A 22,747-nucleotide genomic window follows, 5' to 3' on the forward strand; every position below is an offset into this window, starting at 1 on the left:
TACACAGGAGAGGGTGCCGAAAAAATGGCCTAAAATACTCCAGAAGAAGTACTATAAAATGATACGAATTCCTTAGGCCAGGGGGGTCAATTGGAGGGGGCATTTGCCCTCCCCTCTAGATTTTGAGAAATACCTCTATTTGTACTTCCATGGAAAATGTCTTGTTTATATTTTCACTATAAAAAACGACGAAATTACCCCCTTGATTTTGAAAAAATACATTTTGTCCCCCCCTCCTACATTTTCGTGAACTAGCATTAAGGTGCTAAAAGTAGAACTTTTAGGTACTTGTCTAGAATCCAGTAGTCACGCGAAAAAGCCCGCATCGAAAACTCAAAGATGCTTAAAGAAAACCGGGTTTCCGCTGCTTGTGAGCCATTGCTCACTCCGTGACAGATTTAAACTTCAGTTTTTTGGGGTTGAAGGGGCAAAAAAGGTACCTAGGTTAGGTTACGTATTTAATATATGCTATGCTTTACCCCCCATCCCCTTAATGTGCAAATATATAACCCAAATTTATTTCTAAACTATTATATTTTCCTCATATTTTGTTTTATTTCATTAGCATTAACCTAACTTGACTTCTCGCGTGGGTTCTGGCTAATCGACAAGTACCGATTAGGTTATGGTTCTGAGGAAGTACCAATTTCTAAGCAAGGTAAGAAAAAGGGACTTACCCTCTTTATCAATACTGAAGTATCCAAATCCATCTCCATCCAAAATAGAATACGCAAGTCGTGAATCTTCACCAGGGGGGTCAAAATCGATCGCCACAACCTTTCCAACAACCGTATTCACTGCCTCATTTTCTTTGACTGTGAAATTCGTCACAAGCTCCTCAAATTTAGGACGATGAACATTCTCATTCACATCAACTACTTCCACAACGAGGATAGAAATACTACTCAAGTGGGGTACACCATTATCCTCGGCTTTAACTGTTATATTATATATCTGCCTTACCTCGTAATCAAGGTTTCTGTTAAGTCGAATAGTGCCAGTTTTGGAATCTATCAAAAAATGGTCAAGATTCTCTGAGGGGTAAGTTGGTTCTATGGAATACTTAATCTCGCCGCCTTTACCTAAATCTGGATCAGTTGCTGAAATAATGGCAACTACCGATCCTATCGGTATATCTTCTCGTATTTTTACCGCTTGATAATTGGATGAAAAGCTAGGTTTGTTATCATTTACATCTAAGATTTTAACTCGAACCATGGCTTGGGATGTAAGAACAGGCGAAATGGGATTAATAGCGTCGCCCATATCTCTAGCCATAATCAGCAATTCATAGCAGTCATTTTGTTCACGATCAAGCGGTGCTGATACAGTAAGTAATCCGGAGTATGGGTCAAGCTTAAAATCATTAGTATCCGTTAATAGATGATAAGTAACTTTGGCGTTATCATTTTCATCAGCATCTGATGCGAACAATCGAGCCACAGTTTCGCCAACAACAGATTTTTCTGAGATTGTAGCTGTAATGATTGGATTTTCAAATTTTGGCGGATTGTCATTAATATCCGTCACGGCGATTGGCAATAGTTTCCACGTAGATCGTTGTGGATTCCCAAGATCATAAACTGTGATATTTAATATGTAACCAGCTTTATGCTCTCTGTCCAGTCGAGCGGCTACTTTGAGCCAACCAGTTTCTGTATCCACGTCAAATGATGAATCATCATTGCCGCTTGATATAGCAAAAACTATAAGGCCATTGTATCCGTGATCGGCATCCATAGCTTCCAGTTTTAGCAAGGGAGTGCCCACTAAGGCGGATTCATTCACACGTATTTGGGATGGAAAATCAACGAAATCAGGACTATATAAATTTCGACTAAAGTGAGCGGAGGAAGTGCTTGGCTTCTTTTCAGAAAATAACTTTTCGCGACTTTGTTCCATTTCACTCATAATTTTCTTAGCTGGAGATTCATTACAGCTAAAATGATTTTCATAAATATTCAAATCATTTCTTTTTCGTGAACCAACTAAAGTAACACTTATGGATGTGACATCAGAATAATATTGACCATCGCTGGCAGTTACATTCAAGGTCCTTTCACTTGCCCCAACATCTGTTAGGTCACACGATACAGCTATTGTTCCAGTAATGGCGTCCAGTGAGAAACATCCGTCCTCATTACCAGAGATCAGACGATATGTGACCGTTCCTTTATCATCGAAATCTACAGCTGATAGTGTAATCAATTCAGTACCATAAGGAGAATTTCTTGATATCTTTCCTGAACAGTCAACAGTTAGGAATTGCGGTTTGTTATCATTAATATCTCTCACTGAAATAGTTAAGGTTAGTTCAGACTGTCTCCGATAAGGTGTACCCCAGTCTGAAGCTCTCACGTTAAGTACATATTTACGTTTCCCGCCTTCATAATCAAGTATTTCATTTGCTTTAATTATCCCGGTAAATGGATCTATTTCAAAGGGAGTTGGCATAATATTTGCAATGCTGTAACTAATATATCCGTTTTCCCCAGAATCGGGATCTTTCGCAGAAACGTGAGTGATTATTGCCCCGAGTGGCTCATTTTCATCAACATCAATATCGAGGGATGGGGATGGAAATACTGGGTCGTTGTCATTACAATCAATTACCTTTATGTGTATTTTCGCAGATGACTGTTTTCTCGTTCCAAGGTTGCCCTGATCTAAGGCACTTATTGTTAGGGTATATTCGGCTCTAATTTCGGCGTCCAAAGGGGATGCTATGTATAAAACACCTGTCTGAGGGTTAACGCGAAAACACTCATACTCATTACCTCCGGTTATAGCAAATATTACTTGTGCATTTTTACCTAAGTCGCTATCAGTTACTTTCAAACGAAGAAGTTGAGTGCCGACGGGTGCTATTTCCTTTATTTCCACTTTATATGCATGCTTTTCAAAGACAGGTGGATTATCATTGCTATCAGATACAACAACTTTTAATGTTTCCGCTGATGACCGAGGGGGCTTTCCCCCATCTGTGGCTCTAAGAGTTAAATTATATCCCCATGGAGTTCTCTCCCGATCAATAAGTTTTAACATCTCTACATAGAATTCATTAGGATTCCGGCCTTTTCTGATTTTGAAAATTCCGTCCGTGTCACCGTCGACAATTTCTAAAGTTGTTCTCCCTCTCTCTTCATCGGGGTCAGAAACGTGAACAATAGCGTAAATATCCGCATGGGACTGTTCAATAACATTACTCAGTTCCTCAATTATTATCACTGGATCGTGAAGGTTAACAGGGACCGTAACAATTCTTAAAGAGGCTAAAGCCATTGTTTCATCACTCTGTTGCCACATCGGTCGAGGGCCACGATCCCGAGCACAAACAGTAAGTTCATATAGATCCCGGTCATTTTCCGACAAAGGCCGTGTTAATGTTACAATTCCAGTTATTGGATGGATAGCAAAGATGTCTGTGGCTTCACGAAAACTGTAATAAATCTCGCCATTGATACCAATATCCGCGTCTTCTGCTGTTACTTTTACAATACTCCTATGCAACGGCATATCGATAGGAATCGTTGCTTCATAAGCCGATGGGAAAAATATCGGCTTTAAATCATTATCGTCCAATACAATTACATGTACCTCAGTTTCGGCAATTTCTTTATCACCAGTATCACTTTTCATTGTCGCACGGACGCTAAATTTATAATGACTATTTCTCTCACGGTTGAGCACATTCGGAGTACCCGTCTTCGTTCTAATTAATAAAAAACAGAAGTTACCAACTTGTCTAGCCTCAGCTTTGAAATAATTGTCAGCACTTTTCATGCCACGAATTATTTTATATCGAATTGTTGGCGCTGCGTTAAATAATAAATTTCCGGTAGAAATTCCCATTCGCTCACTAGGAATTCCATAAGCCATCGTTATTGTATTTTCATAGAAAGAGACATTATATCGACTTTTTGTGAACTTAAAAGTCGCCGATAAAGTCGTAGCAATTACGTGAAATGCCACAAATGTGGCAAGAAGCCACTTCACTTTCATTTTAATCTTCGTTGACACTAATTCAACTGGTCAAACAATCCATTCTATGAAGTTTGAATATCCTTCTCCACCTAAAAATATAAAAAAATAATAAAGAAGTCAAAAGAAAACTTGAAAGTGTACATCTTAATCAACACCTATTAAAAAAAAGATCATAGCCAGATTATGTGGTAATATAGATCAAAATAAGAATGGAAAATAACCTACAACTAGTAGATTCTAGTAAATTGAATTTATTTTGGGGACAAGTTCGTCAACAAAAAGACCCCGGCCCCAACTAAAACACACAGACCCTCATAAACCCACGCGCGCACGATATTTCCGGGATGAGGGGAGGGGGGAATAAAAAATAATAAAATTTGATAATTTGGTCGAAAGAGCCAAAAATTCAGAAGAATTCAGGATTTCAAGGGGAAGTACCTCCTCCCCTCTGCCCTCATACTTTTCCAATTCCATATTCGTTTTTAAAATCATAGCTTTGACACTTATTTCGATATGGAGGTAGTATTTTGGAATAGCTATTTGCATTTCTTTCAGCCAAAGATAAGAAAAGAATAAACTGAAGGATTTACTTATTTGCACTTTAGACATTCCTGCCTTTATGAACATATGACATATTGAGCTAAGGGATTAGTATAATATAACAACTAGACTGATTCAATAGACTAAGCGTCTCCATACTTTCCAGACCGATATGGATCACCATAGAATCAGTCATCTTTCTTTGTATTTTTCATTGGGGAAGGGGCAATACTGAATAAAGGTCCGATAGATGGGTAGATATGCAGGACCCACCCCCCACTCAATTCTGATTTCACTTAACTTCAAAATAATTTGCATATTTTTGGGCTTGTCAAAACCATGTTCATCCACGAAACAGACCCGTCCGTACATGCAACATGCCTGCTTCGACGTCGTGCTCTTTTCCCAGATTGTCAGGCATAACCTGATCACAGGCTGACAAAAGATCTTAGGCCGAATCAACACCTTATTCTAAGTTCAGGAATCCGCAGAATAAAAAAGGATGTTCAAACTCGGCATAGTTTTCCGATAAGCATGCTCCCGATTTTTAATATAAGTTCTATTTCTTAACAATAAGAGCAGATAGTTAAGAGTAGTGTGGTGTTTTAAAAATCTCCAGAGTGTCAATCTTTACAGTGTACATTTCTTAGCATTTTGGTATGTTTAATGCAACATCTCGATGAAGGTTCTGAGGCCTATATTAGCAGAAGCATTACTAGGACTCGACCCAGAACTTTGATTTGAAAGTGAGTTTTAACCAGGGAAATCTCCCCACCTGCTATTACATAGTCCAAAGCTCTGTATTTTAATGTGATTTTGACGAATGTGCGTGTGGGTGAGGAGATGGCAAACTTGGTATGTCCCCCCCCCCCTCCAGGGGATATAACCTTACACTCATCTTTGTATATATATGCTCATTAAATTTTAGGTATCTTCTAGATAAATCCTTGGAAATTTGCACAACTAGTAAAGAAAAGTTAAAAAATGTGGTAAAGCCTAAGATAGAACAGCTGTGACATATGTGTTAAAAAAAACAGATATTTATCATTCAAATACGTTTAATTTTCTTACAGTAAAACATAAGAGCTGTTAAGTTTAATACTCTTGGAATTCGTCGCATGTTTTAAACTAGCTCCGTGTTGTGAAGCTGACAGGCATTAATAATTTAATCGAATCTGTGAGTAATGACAAAAAGTAATTTTTTCTCAAATAACTAATTTCAGCACCAACAATTTTTATAAATTAATTTTGTTTTGCAGTCAAGTATATTTTTTTTTAGCAAATCAATATGAGCCGGCAAGACAATTTATACTGTTTATATTATTTATATTATATATGATATTCCTTATATTATTCTATTAGGCTTTTGTTTAATGCATAAGTTTAAACGATAAAATTGAAATATTTCCATATAGAGGAGTAGCATCCCAGTAAGCCTAATACCCTTGGAATCAGAGAAAAACGCTATAGGAAAGCCTGAAGTCATAACTGAAAATAGAAGAGAATTACGCAGGGGTGGGGGGGGGGGTCTGAAGAATTCCTTACAGAAATGTTGATACTTGTATGATAAACCCACTACCGCTCAAGTTGTTCATTCATTGAATCATTATAAAAACCGTTTTTTTTTGTTAGTTTCTTTCAGCTTAGCGTGAGACAAGATAAAGAGAAGTGGGAGAATAGATGGAATATATATATATATATATATATATATATATATATATATATATATATATATATATATATATATATATATATATATATATATATATATATATATATATATATATATATATATATATATATATATATATATATATATATATATATATATATATATATATATATATATATATATATATATATATATATATATATATATATATATATATATATCTATATATATATATATATATATATATATATATATATATATATATATATATATATATATATATATATATATATATATATATATATATATATATATATATATATATATATATATATATATATATATATATATATATATATATATATATATATATATATATATATATATATATATATATATATATATATATATATATATTTGCAAATTAAGGGGAGGGGTAAAGTATTTGGACAGTGTGAAGTTAGAAAACAATTCTTACTACATAATATGCAGAATAATCGTACCTAATACATTAGGCATGCAGACCCGCCATACTTTACCCCCACCCCTTAATGTGCAAATATATAGCCCAATTGTTTTTCCAAAGTATTATATTTTTATCATACTTGCTCTCGTGTTTTAGGCCCTCCCTCAAAACACACTTTCCAACCCCCAAGTTTATCCACGAGACTAAAGCTGTATCACTCATCTCTAAGGTTGAGGAGACTCGCAAGTCGAAGTCAATTTAGTCGAAACCGATTTTTTGCAGTACCGTTAAATCTCTCAGAGTAAAAAACACCTTAATTAACGTAGGAGAGAAAAACATTTTGTTCCCTCAAATATCTTCTACGGAAATGTCCGAAAAAGTGAATCTTCTCATTTTTTTTTTTTGGAAAACTCCCAGTCAAAGCATTTCCTAAGTACTTACAAAATTTATTGGCACACAAATCAAGATAGCCGGATATAAATAAAAATTTCCAAGATAACAATGCCCCAGGTTAGAACCTTGAAAAAAAAGAGCCAAAGCAAATACGGTTTTTAGAGACAATAGACAAAATGTTATTACTCTGAGGGGAGGGTAAAGCCACACATTTTCCTAGGGGGGGGGGGGGTGGTGGTACGGCCATATTCTGCAAATTACCTTGTTTGGGGTATAAAGTAGTTGGTTAATATTTTTTAGGCTTAGGTACTGTGCCCCCTCCCCAAATGGCGTATCTACTTCTATGGACTTGGAGTCCAAATAAAATATAAACGAAATGGTTTAATTATTTATAGGCTCAGAAGGTCTAATGACCATACACACGTCTGAAACCATTTTGTTATAGGCTGTTTTATAATACACAAATAAAGCAGTGCCTACACTACAGGGCTGACAATGCAAGGCGTCAAGCTGTGGCGTAATTTCGTAAAAACCTTGTAAGGGGGGGGGGGCAAAGTTGGAGCCAATTTTCCCAAATCAAGTGAAAAGTGCCCTTAAGAAGGGGAATTAACAAGGATACTTCAATACTTCAGACTAGTCCCTGAGTTCCTTCCTGAATTTGTCATTCACTTAACTCAAGTACTATCGAAAATGAGCAGAATCCCATCATCTAGAATTTTTCCAAATCTTAATAGATCCGGTACTATTGTACTAAACGGACTCTTTTATATAGTGCTAGTTTGGCTAATGCTAATGAAATAAAATAAAATAGGATCAATATATAATAGTTTAGAAACGAATTTGGGCTATATGTTTGCACATTGGGGGGAGGGGGGGGGGGGCAAGTCAAAGCATGTATCAAATACGTAACCTAACCTAGGTACCCCCCCCCCCCCAAAAAAAAAACACAAAAAAAAAAACTTGATATCTTATACGCAATTAAAACCAAGCTATACATTGTATTTCTCTACAGCGATGTCTTGAGTCATCTTGTAAAAACGGGTTTTTCGTCGCGTCTCCAGTTTGACATTCCATATACACTAGATAAAAGAGTCCGTTTAGTACAACAGTACCACAGATCCTTAGGTACGTATTTAGTAGCCGGTAAACACGCGAAAAGTGAAGTTTGGTTAATGCTCATGAAACAAAACGAAGTATGATAAAAAAATAACAGTTTAGAAAAAAATTTCGGCTATATATTTGCACATTGGGGAGGAGGGAGGGGTAAAGTATAGCATATATTGAATACTTAACCTAAACTAGGTACCTTTCTTCCCCCTAAACCTTAAAAAACTAAATATAATTCCCGGAGTGAGAAACCCCTTGTTTATTCAGCGTCTTTTAGGAATTGGTAAAATTCTGCTTCCGCTACTTTTGGCTATCTTGGAAAGGGGTTAGGTTAGGAAAATGAAACTTTCAGGGATGGGTCTATAGGCTAAAGTATGGGTATTTTTTTCACAAATCATATTATTGGCTTACGAATAAAGTAAACATACCATTCGATGCCTTTTTTATGCTTTTTCCAAATATAATAATCATTTTTGTCGGAAATGAGTTTTACCCCCACCCCTATATAGGCTATACCAATTCAGGGTATATATTTGCACATTAGGGGGGGGGGAGGGTGAATTTTATTTCTGATGTAAATGGGAGGTAAGTTTAAACTTCTACCGCCACCCCGTCCAGTGCAAATAGATACCCTGAATTGGTGTAGCCTATTAAGGGCGGATCCAGGATTTTTTTTCGGGGGGGGGGGTTACTAATTTTTGACTCAGTTTTCGACTAATTTTACTCATTTTTACCTAAGTTTTACTAATTTTTAACTTATCTTCGATTCGGTCAAAATTTTCGGGGGGGGGGGTCAAACCGGGTAACCACCCCCCCCCTGGATACGGTCTGGTAGCCGATATAGGGGTGGGAGTAAAATTCATTTCCGACAAAAACGATTATTATATTTGGAAAGAGCATAAAAAAAGGTGTCGAGTGGTATGTTTACTTTATTCGTAAGTCAATAATATGATTTGCAAAAAATTTACCAAAGTATGTCCTGGGAAGGTATTTTGAAGTACCCACCTCCACTCCTTCAGTTATATAATTTTCAGTTACCACAGTTTCTTATTCTCTGGCTTTAGTTCTGAAAATGGAATTCCTGTTATTTAAGTAGCATTTTAAGCCATGTCAACGTTTTTTTTCAAAATTTAGGAAATGTGTTGAAATATCTTTAAAACTTTATAACTTGGGATTGAGCAAAGTTGTAAAGCTGAAAAATTTTTCTTGTTCTTCATTTACACAGATGATCTATTTTGCAATAATAACACGCATATTTTTAAAGGTCATCAAAGGTCAGGACCCTCTAGAGGGAGGAGTGGAGGTGGGTACTTCAACATACATTCCCGGGACATACTTGCGATAGAACGCATTCAGCACCCTTCGTTGTTGCGAGGTTATTAGGCTATCTGTCGTCTTGTCGAAACCACAACCCTATGAATCACATTATTCCAGCTCCTGCTGTAGGCTACATTAGTATTGCTCCTTCTGCATTATGACCACCACGTCAGGCCCCGCGCGGTGGCGGCTACACAAGGCACCGTGGACCAGCAAGGCCACCTCTGGATTCAAAAAGCTACCAGGCTCAATAGCTTTCCAAGAGGGCAAAAATGCACCTAAGTAACCAGAAATTTCAAACAATAATTTGGAAAGATTTTCCATTGCCCTTTAATTTCCAAAACTGCTCTTACCTAATTAAATAAAGATTGTTTACCAAATGCCTAGGTTCAAACTCGAATTAGGCTGTTTTTATCCATTCCATAGAATTCCCTACTGTTTCCTAACCAACAAGTAAAATTCAACTGACTTTACTTTTTACTAGCAAGAAAGCCAGGTGTAAAATGTGCTTAGCCTTTGGCTGTTATACATTTCTGCCATCTATTATATACACATGGACAATAGTAGGGAGCAATCAAGTAGCATGTGTTTTTCTCATAGAACAATCATAGATAAGAAGATATAATAACAAGTACCTGTGACATCGTCATATATGTAAGAAAAAGAACAAGATCGAGGTCTATGATGGCTAATTATATTAAATATAAGCAATGATGCAAAAATGGGTAAAAAGTCAATCCCAGATCCGGCAAAAATTATTAATATTTAATTCATTTTGCGTTAAATTTTGTGGATACAACTAGCTAGAGCCTCGTTTCCAGGCCGCCCACATCCAACATGAAGTTCAACATGGGATATGTAGACTATCGTTTTGAATGCCGTATTTAACCGGGCGAACGTCCTCTCAAAACTCGAATTCAACCTTAGGGTTCGAACACGGGCTGAAACTAGTTGAAACTATACGAAAAACTTGAAACTAGACGAGAACAACTCTTGTTCGAATCCGCTGAGCCTGAAAACGCAGCTATTGATGTTCTGCCTTGTTGTAATTTTCTGGAACCCGGAATATAGAAATTAGAATATGAAAACGTTTTAAAGTTTTGCTGGTTGAACACGGAGAAACTGAAAAACGATTTTTGTCAAGCATCTTTTGTGCATTGACTTCTGCACAATCGTCATCAACTTGGGGAAAATGGAGGTAGATTTCTGAGAATTAATGAATATTAAGGCATTTCTACTCATATTTTTCATATTTTACTCATTAATCATCAAGTTGTCATACCAGGAACACTCTCTATACCTTCTGTAATTCAAGTAATTACTTGCCTCTATCAGCTGTTAAGGTTCATCCAGATGAAAATATGATCAATAATGAACATATCATATGATCATAAAAAACAATTGTGGACTGTCCGCCAAAAGATTAAGGAGCTATTACAAAAAGAAAATGTTTACTGGGGAGAATGGATAACTTTTGGATATAATGGATGTTAGTCTTTCTTTGAAACAAAAAAACGAAAGGGGAATTCAAGTCAAGCCTCTTTAAGGCTCGTCTCAATGAATTAGACGCGTTGATGATAAGATGTCGTAGGTAAATGTGATTAATAGTGAAAAACCGTTTCTGCATTTAAGCTAAGGGATTTTTTTAAGTTATCAATTTGATAATTCAGTCAATATTTAAAAAATTCAGTTTAACTAGTTATTTTGATTTAATTAGTCAGTTTAACTCAACTCAATTGGATTATTTGACCATAATTGAGTCACAATTTAATCTTTTGTTAAAGCCCTTTTCACGGGTGTCATTTTACACTGTGCTCCCGGTTTCGATTTGTGATATTCATACAGGGATGGATTTAGAGCAACATCTTGGTGGGGGCTCATTGTGAAAAGGGCGCCAATAAGCAAAATCTTGGGGGATGGGCCCTATGTGAAGGGTGCCAATGATTGGCCGAATTGACAAGTTAAATTTAAACAAAAGTGAAAAACAAAACAAGGAATGAGGGCACCAGAAAAATAATTGGGGGGTCCCTTGGCCCCATAGATCCTCCAGTGTATATATATGGCTATTAATAGATGAAGAAGTTCGCTTTGTGGAATATTGATGGTATATACTTTGGTTATTTTTGTTTGAATGTCCTTGGCTTTTAAGCTATTTACACTTTATTTTTTTAATGTGTACTGCTCAATCTATCGTACCAGATTTGTTTTATCTTGGTCAGTTATTTCAACGCTTAAAGGGGGAAAAAATTCATCTACTTGTAGTAATTCCCGCCCAATCTTATTTTCAAAGCAGTATCACGTTAAATCTAGAGAAGGTCATGGATTATTATTTAACCCTCGCGTTTATAACGATAACATGACTCTAGTGTGGATTTAACATAAGAAAAACGGAAGGCAGATATTGCGACAAGAAGACCAGCCCTTGCTTAGCATGACAATATTGCTATAGGTGTCATTCACTCATTTTTTGGGTATTCGAAACCATAGGCGATTGTATGTTGCATTGCAATGCTGTTTACATTTGATTTTAATTACTTTTATTTAATGGTTACTTTTTAAGTAAGATTATTGAATATATTCTGCTTCTAGACATCACGACAAGATTGACTTCATTGATAATTTCTTAGACCACACTCCCTTTCCGTTTACAGAATTTAAAAAAATGATAATGTAGAGAGAAAACGGGTATAATTTTTAAAAAAAGAATGCACAAAACAATTGAAAAATGCCAACGAACTTTAAATAATAAAAATCCGAATATTTCCACTCAACGTCCGGGAACTTTTATCAAAGAAAAAAAATTAATTAAGCTAAATTAAACACAACATATAAAGAAAAAAACAGTGTGCGTGTAACTGAAGACCTGTAACTGAACCCCTTGCAGCTAAACCCCCGTGCAACTGAACCACCATGCAACTGAACCCTCGTATAACTGAACCTTCCTGCAACTGAACCCCCGGACTTAGTTTTTCAGCATTCAACAAATATGAGGCAATATTATCGGGTAAAACATAAATTAGAATCCTTACATGTTCAACCTTAATGGAAGTGTTTGTTTTCAAAGTCATAATATAAATGCCAGCCAAGATTAATTCATCTCTGTCGGCTGTGTTTTATTTTCGCAAAAAAAAGAAAAAAGACAATCAGATGCACAAACCATTAAAGCAGATTCATTTCTCCTTTTTTTCAGACGAATCAGACTTTTCCTGAACGTTTAGTAATAAACACCTGCGCTGAAAATTTTTCAACCTTGTGAATTTAGATAATGAATTTTGATCAGATGTCTTTGAGGAGATTGCAGCTAAAAAGCACAAGAGAAGGAGACTAGTTGTACTCCAGTCTTTTTCAACACTCCCTCAACATACCCTGAAAGTTTAAACTTAGTACCCTCAGCTGTTCTTGAAAAATTGCAGATGTCTTCTTGTAAAACTGGATGCACGTAATATCGCCTGATTTACTTGAAGATGCTCTAGCTAATTTACTGAACGATATGACCGCTGATACCATCAGCCTTTCTTTAGATATTGCTGGCATTTCCTTTTCATAACCAATAAAAGTAAAGTTTTTTTTTTTAGTGTGTATGGCATTCTTTTTTACATTTCTCTAAAGTTTGACCTTAATACGCCATGCTTTTTTGAATATCCAGGAACAAACATACCCTCTTTTTTTTATAAAAAAAACCTTACATGTTAACAATAGGCAACATTTATAACTTACATCCCTTGCACCAGGGGCTGAGGGTTGGGAACCCTCAGGCATAGTTATTTAAACTTTGGACTGTTTTAAATAAAATGGATATCTTAAAGGGAAAAGGGGCGTGGGGTTGAAGCCCTACGATGACTTTTGACTCTTATAAATAGCACCTTTGACTTCCAATCGAATGAGCCCCCTTCAAAGTTGATACAAAAAGCCTTTTCCATTAAAACCTTATATTTTAGCAATCATCAACTGGCTTAACTTACAGCTCTTGCCCTGGGAGTTGCTGGCAGGGTTGTTAACTCCGGAGGCATGGTTATTTGATTTTTGGACTATTTCGAACAAAATGGCTTTCAAAATTTTGATCGAATACATTTCGGGAAAAAAATGACGGTCAGGAAGAAGAGGATGGTTGCCCTCTGGTTACCTTTGATTCTTCAAAGTGAACTAGATTCAGTAAGGTGCAAATTATGTTCTGGTCTTGAGAAGGCATGGTGGTTGTCAGCCCTATGCATGTCAATTTCTGCTTGTTTTTAGTTTGAATCGGTTATTTAATGTAGTTTCTTTTGGTTTCATTTATTTATTGATGGTGATTTGTGTTTATTCAATTTTATTTCTGCTCATTTTTGATTTAATGGAATTCTTTACTTTTCTTTGGAAAACCTATTTTGTGGAAAAATTGTTTGAGTTAATTATAACAAATAATAAATCATAGAAGCGTTATGGCTCTTTCGTATAGGCAGCTGCTGCTCGCTATTTCTGCCGAAAACATATCCAATGAAAATTTTAAGAGAGCTATTTTGTTCAGCATTGTTGAAAGGTCCAGTATTGAGGATGCTAACCTCTCCACAGTCCTCAGAACAAGGGCTGTAAGTTCGGCAATTCGTTCGTTGTTTACACATGTGTATGTTATTGGGGAAGGTATACATGTTTGAACTTTGCTTTCCAAGAAGACGAAGGGTATTCAGGTGAACCTTTCAGAGAATGTTGAGGAAAACGTTGAACTAAATCAAAACATGTTATATGTATACGAATCGTCAAAAGGATAAATCACAGGAAAAATTGAGTATATTAATTTAGAAAATTCAGGAAATGATAAGGGAGATGATTCAAAAGGCAATGTTTGCACGCTATCAATACTATTACAACGACCACAACTACTAATACCACACTACTCGATTTACAATATTAAGAGAAATTTTTAATTAAATCAAGAGACGCTATGTGCATGTATATTGTAAAAATAGCGTATCTCAAAAATTGATTTGGATATTAATTTGAAACGTTCAGATAATACTTAAAGGGGAAGATCGTCTCACCAAAAGGCAATATTTGCAAGACTACTAAGACTACTAAGACTGCTAAGACTACTGTTTGTGCTACATTTACTACTGCTAGTACTACTACTTCTGTTGCAACTACTTGTAGGGCTAAGAGCATTGAAATGAAAATTTCAAGAAGCATGTAAACATACAGGTTATCAAAAAGAAACTTCATATTAAGTTGAAACTTCCACGACTTGATGAAAGGGATGTTCAACTGACCAAAAGGCAGTAGGTTAATACTACTGCTGCTAGTAGTACTACTGCTATTCAATACTATTACTTGTAATATCAATGCTACTATTACAATTATGCCTACTATTACACTACTATTTATTTATTACAGTTACTATTGACTACTATTACATCTCTGCCTAAAGGCATGAAGGTGAAATTTTTAAGAAATTTTGAGGGAAAGACGAACTGAATCAGAACACGCCCTCTGTATGCAGGCTTTCAAAAGGGTGTAACAATAATATCTTAGGAAAAGATTGGTGTACGAAGTGGAAACTAACAGGGCTTGTTGTGTGGGATGTCGAACTAACCAAAAGAAAATATTTGCATCCTAAAGCTACTGCTTCTACTCATACTACTACTAGTGTTACTATTATTACTACTACTGTCACTAAGGCTTAGGCTACTAACGCATTCAAAAAACGCATTCTAAATTTGTTTATATCCGTTTTGTTACGTTTCACGAGTCAGACAAACATTTCGGGGGAGGGGGTCACCCCCCCTCCTCTGGGTACGGCCTTGATAGAAACTGTATGGATCTAAATCGAAACACATTATGGCTAAAGTGAAACACCATGACGTTGGCGACATGTTCAGGATTCAGGAGGATTAAGGATTCACGAACGGGATGATTCCCCTCTCGCTGTATAGTCCAGGGGACGTCAGGGGATATCTAATCTTCACTTCTTATTCTTCAAGCACGTATAAAGTCTCTTCTTTGTGGACTGCTTTCCAATGACTATAATTCTTCCACTTTTCTTCAAAAACTCTATTACAAGACGTGTAATCACAAAATTTTCCTCTTCACTTTCTAATCCACCGAATAATAGATTTAGGCTTGGCTACCTTCTCTTAGGTCTAAAAAATTACACAATTTCTCGTCTATCTTCTTCACTATCACAGTCCTCTATCAACAAGTCTCCAATCGTCTCTAAGCCCCTACATTTGGGACTCTTGTCATCTTTTCTCCAAAATCTTGCTTTGAAATATCCTAACTCTGCATGGTTTGATTAAAGGCGGAATATTTTCTTTGCTTCAAGTCTATTTAATCCTTTGTACAATTTAGTTTCTATTTTCCTTTGATTTTTCTTAGTAACGAACAAATTTCCAGTTGAATCACTGTTTGATAGAAATCCTTCTTTGGTTCAATTCTTGAATTACTTTCCCGAGTATCATATATTCTTGAGGGGTGTCCAATTCATTCAAATTTATTCCAACTTCAGCTGCAGACATAGCATACGTGTCTGCAATTTCATTCCCTATGATTCCAGTATGAGTGGGAATACAGTGAATGAAAATTTTCTTCTTCTCCATTGCTGCTTGTAGCTTAATGTGACTTCTCTACTTGGTTTTGGCATGATGTTAGTATTTGTAATAGCGCTCTTTGAATCAGAACATATTACAAATTTTTTTTTCAAGCTTGTAGCTTAATATGACTTCTCTACTTGGTTTTGGCATGATGTTAGTATTTGTAATAGCGCTCTTTGAATCAGAACATATTACAAATTTTTCTTCTTCACATTCTTCAGTAAATTCTAAGGCCTTTGTAATAGCATATACTTCTGCCTGAAATACACTGCATTCGGGGGGCAATTTGAATTTTCTTGATATGTTTTCTGAGGGCACCAAAATGCTATTCCAACATGCTTAGTTTCATCAACTTCATCATCAGTAAATACTGTGGGTACTCTTCCATTAAACGGACTCTTTTATCTAGTTTATATAGAATGTCAAACTGCAGACACGACGAAAAACCCGTTTTTAAGTGATGATTCAAGACACCGCTGTAGAGAAATACAATGTATAGCGTGGTTTTAATTGCATATTTTGGGGGGAAAGGTACATAGGTTAGGTTAGGTTACGGATTTAATATATGCTATGCTTCGACCCCCCCCCCACCCTCTAATGTGCAAATATATAGCCTAAATTTGTTTCTAAACTATTATATATTCATCCTATTTTATTTTAGTTCATTAGCATTAATCAAACTAGCACTATATAAAAGAGTCCGTTTAATAGAAGAGTACCATACTGTGATATATCCTTCATATTCATTACTCATCAGCATACGAAATGCCATTTCTTCAGGTATATTTGGTTCCACTTTCAATTCCATATTTGATAAAATCCTGTTTTTCTCCCATGGTGGAGGAACTTCGATTTTACTCACTCTCAGCATTTCTGATAATTTGATTTCTACTCCATGTCTTCTACATATTTCTAAAACTTCTTCCATACAATTAAATTGATCTCTGGCTTTGCATGCGTTGGCAGTTACTTGTCGCCCAGGTTTAATAATTTTCGACTTAACAGTGTGGTTGTTTTCTTTAATAAAAATCTTCTGCACACACTTTATAATTCTCCTTTTTCTTTTTGTTTCAAAGTTTAATAGATCACTTTCTGATAACAGAGAGCTAACAGGTGTAGCTCTCCTGCCTCCAAATGCCATCCTTATGGCTGAATTTTGGATTACATCCAATCTCACAGTTGTGGAATGGCAAGCTTCCATGTACTGTTGAGCAGTATTCCACTTTAGGCATAATATATTTTGTATAATATTGAATAAGGAAACCTCCGGACATAAAAGCTAAACTCTTCAATATATTTATCGTTTCAGGCATGCTGATTTAAGATACATCACATGGGGCTTCCAGGTGAGCTGATTGTCCACCACTACGTCTAGTATTTTTGCTTCATTCACATATTCTATCAGATTTTCATTCAGATATATGTTTGGGAGGGCTCTAATCCTTTTACTAGAGAACACAAATGCTTTTTTTTTAACTGATGAAAATTTCAAATCGGCTTCTTAAGCTTATTTTTCTAATTCCTCTAAGACATGGGCCATTGATGTCTTTAATTGGTAGGTGTCTCGGGCCATAACCCAGACATTATTATCATCCGCAAAAACAGTTCCACCATCATTTTTTTTTCACTAACAGGAATGTCGAATGACCCTATATTATACATGTCAGGGCTGAATCTTGAGGGATCCCTCTTTCGGAGAATACTGTAATCTATGATAAGGTTTCTCAAGTTCTTACTTTGACTCTTCTTCCTTTAAGGTAATCCTCCAATAACATTAAAATTTGAACTTTGATGTCTGCTGTTATTAGGCCTCCAATCATTTTTCTGTAAAGCATACTGTCAAAAGCACCCTGTTTATTTAATAAAACAGCTGCTAGTATCCATCTATTTTGCAAAGTGAATAGTGCCTCCTGTTTCAAGCATGTAAGACTGTCCTCTGCACTTTTGTTTTACACGAAAGCCACATTGGATGTCTTTCAGGATTTTTTTCTGGTCCATCACAACTTCTAGCCTTTTTTTTTATCACACTTTCCATCACTTTTCCAATCACAGGGAGGGTAATGTATCTGTGGTCTTTAATCTTTAAAGGATCTTTTCCGGGCTTTGGTAACATCACTGCTTCTTCGTATTTCCATGCATCGGGAGATTTTCCAATCTTCCATGCATTATTTATTATTCCCAATAATACTTTTAGCTAAGATGTAGGGAGTAATTTAACAACTTGTGGTAATATTTCATCAGGTCCCAGAGATGTATTTGGCAAATTTCTTATTACATTCCTCAGTACTTGTTCAGAGAAAGGTCTGTTGCATGCCTCATCTTTTACTTGTGTTCCAAACTGGTCGGCTTTCATCTCCATCTCTCTCTCCTTTTGGGAATTGGGATCTTTTCGTCCAATCACTGAGCTCATGAAATTAGCAGCTGCATCAACTTTTTTGTTTTTTGTTTACAAGAACTGTAGTACCATATATTATTGGAAGGTTGTTTCTGCTTGAAATAGGTCCATTGTTCATCTTTTTCACAAATTCATACACTTTCGTAGTGGGCGTCCTAAAGTCAAGGTTATCTATAAAACTACTCTACACTTTTCTCTTAGCTTCCAACACAGTTTTCTGGAGCTTGGCATTTGCTCTGTTTTTTATTTCAATATGATTGTGTAGACTCCATTCCGAATTATATATTCTTATCTTTTTCATAAAATACCGCTTGGCTTCAGAACATTCTTTATTCCTCCAGATAGAGCCTTTGCGAGCACTCACTTCCCTATATGGCACTATATTTTTGGCTATTTTCATCATCGTGTCTTGATATAATTCAATTGTCCTTGACAATTCTACTTTTTCATCTGTTAATGAATTTAGATCAAATTCTTCAAACACCCCAGTAAGAAGGGGCCAGTTCACATTTTTTATCTTGAATCTTTTTTCGTGTCACCCCTGGGAGGAACTTCTTCATCAAGAGTGAATAATCATAGGCAGTGCGCTAGCGCTGCCTAAGTAAAGAACGATATGGGCACAATGTGTGTTTTTTTCTCCATACCGGGCACTTCATATCGAAGGAGTTGTCGTAGAAACTTCGAAAAGGGCTCATTCGATTGGAAATTGGAGTGGCTAGTCTCCTTTTAATGAGTCGAAAGTGATTGCAGGGCAACTAGCCCCCCCCCACGCCCATCATTCCCCCAAAAAGATCCAATCAAAATTTTGAGATAGCCATTTTGTTCAGCGTAGTTGATTTCCAGATAGAAAATATCTTATTGAGGAGAGCACTCCCCCACAACCCTCGGGGCAAAGGTTTTAAGTTATGCCCTGAGTGCATATAAGATCAATGTTGACACAATGTACGGTTTATTATTATTTTTTCTTTAAAGCAGGGCACTTCATATTGAAGGGGTCATCGTAGAGACTTCAAAAGGGGCTCATTCGATTGGAAATCGCGAGTTCTAGTGCCCTTTTTAATAGTCTAAAGTGATTGGAGGGCAACCAGCCCCCCCCCTCACGCCAATCATTCCCGCAAACACATCCAATCAAAATTTTGAGATAGCCATTTTGTTCAGCGTAGTTGATTTCCAGATAGAAAATGTGATTTTGAGCAGGACACTCCCCAAAACTCTCAGGGCAAGGGTTTTAAGTTATGCGCTGGGGGCATATAAGGTTTTTATTGAAGGCGTTGTCGTAGAAACTTCAAAACAGGCTCATTCGATTGGAAATTGAAAGGGCTAGTGTCCTTTTCAATAGTCGAAAGTGATTGGAGGGCAACTAGCCGCCCCCACGCCATAATTCCCCCAAACACATCCAATAAAAATTTAGAGATAGCCATTTTGTTCAACGTAGTTGATTTCCAGATAGAAAATGTGTTTTTGAGGAGGACATTCCCCCACAACCCTCGGGGAAAGGGTTATAAGTTATGCCATGGGCGCATATAAGGTTTTTATAGAAGGCGTTGTCGTAGAAACTTCAAAAAAGGCTAATTCGATTGGAAATTCAAAGGGCTAGTGCCCTTTGTAATAGTCGAAAGTGATTGGAGGGTGACTAGCCCCCCCCCCCTTCACGCCCATCATTCCCCAAAACACATCCAATCAAAATTGTGAGATAGGCATTTTTTCAGCGTAGCTGATTTCCAGATAGAAAATATCTTTTTGAGGGGGACACACCCCCACAACCCTCGGGGCAAGGACTTTAAGTTATGCCCTTGGGGCATATAAGGTTTTTATAGAAAGTGTTGTCGTAGAAACTTCAAAACAAGCTCATTCGATTGGAAAATCAAAGGGCTAGTGCCCTTTTTAATAGTCGAAAGTGATTGGAAGGCAACTAGCCCCCCCCACGCCCATCATTCCCCCAAACACAGCCAATCAAAATTGTGAGCTAGCCATTTTGTTCAGCGTAGTTGATTTCAACATAGAAAATATGTTTTTGAGGAGGACACTCCCCCACAACCCTCGTGGCAAGGGTTTTAAGTTATTCCCTGGGGGCATATAAGGTTTTTATAGAAGGCGTTGCCGTAGAAACTTCAAAACAGGCTCATTTGATTGGAAATTCAAAGGGCTAGTGCCCTTTTTGATATTCGAAAGTGATTGGGGGGCAACTAGCCCCCCCCACGCCTATCATTCCCCAAAACACATCCAATCAAAATTTTGAGATAGCCATTTTGTTCAGCGAAGGCTAGTTGATTTCCAGATAGAAAATTTGTTTTTGAGGAGGACACTCCCCCGCAACCCTCAGGGCAAAGGTTTTAAGTTATGCCCTGGGGGCATATAAGGTTTTTATAGAAGGTATTGCCGTAGAAACTTCAAAACAGGCTCATTCGATTGGAAATTCAAAAGGCTTGTGCGCTTTTTAAAAGTCGAAAGTGATTGGAGGGCAACTAGCCCCCCACGCCCATCAATCCCCCAAACACATCCAATTAAAATTTTGAGATAGCCATTTTGTTCAGCGTAGTTGATTTCCAGATAGAAAATATCTTTTTGAGGAGGACACTCCCCCACAACCCTCAGGGCAAACGTTTTAAGTTATGCCCAGGGGGATATAAGGTTTTTAAGAAGGCGTTGTCGTATAAACTTCAAATTAGGCTCATTCGATGAAAACTGATTGAAACTGATTGGAGGGCAACTAGCCCCCCACGCCCATCATTGCCCCAAACACATCCAATCAGAATTTTCAGATGATTTCTTGATTTCCAAATAGAAAATGTGTTTTTTAGGAGGACACTCCCCCACAACCCTGAGGGCAAGGGTTTTAAGTTATGCCGTGAGGGCATGTAAGGTTTTTTATAAGAAGGCGTTGTCGTAGAAACTTCAAAAAGGGGCTCATTTGATTAGAAATTCAAAGGGCTAGTGCCCTTTTTAATAGTTGAAAGTGATTGGAGGGCAACTAGCCCCCCCCCCCGCGTCCATTATTCACCCAAACAGATCCAAAATTATGAGATAGCAATTTTGTTTAGCGTAGGCTAGTTGGTTCCCAGATAGAACGTATATTTTTTAGAAAGTCACTCCCCCACAACCCTCAGGGCACGGGTTTTAAGTTATGCCCTGGGGGCATATAATGTTTTTATAGAAGGCGTTGTCGTAGAAACTAAAAAAAGGCTAATTCGATTGGAAATTCGACGATTTTTAATCGTCGAAAGTGATTGGAGGGCAACTAGCCCCCCCTCCACGCCCATCAATCCCCCAAACACATCCAATCAAAATTTTGAGATAGTCATTTTGTTCACCGGATTTGATTTCCAGATATAAAATATGTTTTTGAAGAGGACACTCCCCCACAACCCTCCGGGCAAGGGTTTTAAGTTATGTCCAGGGGACGTATAATGTTTTTATAGAAGGCGTTGTCGTATAAACTTCAAAAAGAAGCTCATATTTTAATAGTCGAAAGTGATTTGAGGGCAACTAGCCCCCCCCCCTCCCACGCCCATCATTCCCCCAAACACATCCAATAAAAATTTTGAGATAGCCGTTTTGTTCAGGGTAGTTGATTTACAGATAGAAAATATGTTTTCGAGGAGGATACTCCGCCACAGCCCTCAGGGTAAGGGTTTTAGGTTATGCCCTGGGGGCATATAAGGTTTTTATAGAGTACATTATCGTAGAAACTTCAAAAAAGGGCTCATTCGATTTGAAATTCAAAGGACTAGTGCCCTTTTCAGTAGTCGTAAGTGATTAGTGATATTTGTTTTTTTGATGTTTAGACCAGGGCACTTCGTATCGAAGGAGTTGTCGTGAAAACTTCGAAAGGGGCTCATTCGATTGAAAGTAAAAAGGATTGATGCCCTTTTTAATACTCAAAAGTGATTAGAGGGCAACTGATCCCCCTTCCACTCCCACCCACCCATTTGCCCATTATGTTCAAAAAATAAATGTTGCCTTATGATTAAATCAAAATGCACTGTGATAATGCTAAGTCCCAATAAGGCATCTCAACAGTATCCCAAGAACGACTGAGGGTACTATGTTCAAACTTTCGAGGCTACTTTTGCTCTTAAAATTTAACCAAATCAAAATAGTGTAAGTGTATCAAAGCTATCAAAGAAAGTAAACAGATTTTTTTGTGAATGGTATCAAGTTTTCCATTCAGGTCAACTAGAGGAGGTATGAAACTAAGTTAAACAGTACTATTTGTGTCCAGATTTTTGTAATGGTGTATGCTGTTAAAATTGCTGAAAATTTTCCTCCAACATACAATTAGCAGGCCAAACTATAAAGTCTTAAAAAACGAA

The 22,747-nt window shown here is 36.9% G+C and overlaps 2 protein-coding genes across 3 annotated transcripts in view; one reads left to right on the forward strand and one right to left on the reverse strand.

Moving 5' to 3' along the window:
- kug (FAT atypical cadherin kugelei) overlaps positions 1-9,939 on the reverse strand; it is a 413,066-nt gene extending 403,127 nt beyond the window's left edge. For both annotated transcript variants that reach the window (XM_089099328.1, XM_089099327.1), the window contains exons 1-2: positions 9,833-9,939; positions 678-4,073 (exon numbers count right to left, since the gene is read on the reverse strand). In XM_089099328.1, the coding sequence (XP_088955454.1) occupies positions 678-4,002 (3,325 nt within the window). In that variant the 5' untranslated portion in view covers positions 4,003-4,073; positions 9,833-9,939. The remainder of the gene's footprint in view (positions 1-677; positions 4,074-9,832) is intronic.
- Positions 5,622-22,747, forward strand: part of LOC148945404 (CD109 antigen-like) — a 135,106-nt gene continuing 117,980 nt past the window's right edge. Inside the window, exon 1 of the mRNA XM_089099330.1 lies at positions 5,622-5,701. The gene's annotated coding sequence lies outside the window, so the exon portion shown is untranslated. The remainder of the gene's footprint in view (positions 5,702-22,747) is intronic.

Source organism: Artemia sp. Qi Xiang Cuo, chromosome 13 (assembly GCF_049724085.1).
Source record: "Artemia sp. Qi Xiang Cuo chromosome 13, ASM4972408v1, whole genome shotgun sequence".
Classification (NCBI taxonomy): domain Eukaryota; kingdom Metazoa; phylum Arthropoda; class Branchiopoda; order Anostraca; family Artemiidae; genus Artemia; species Artemia sp. Qi Xiang Cuo.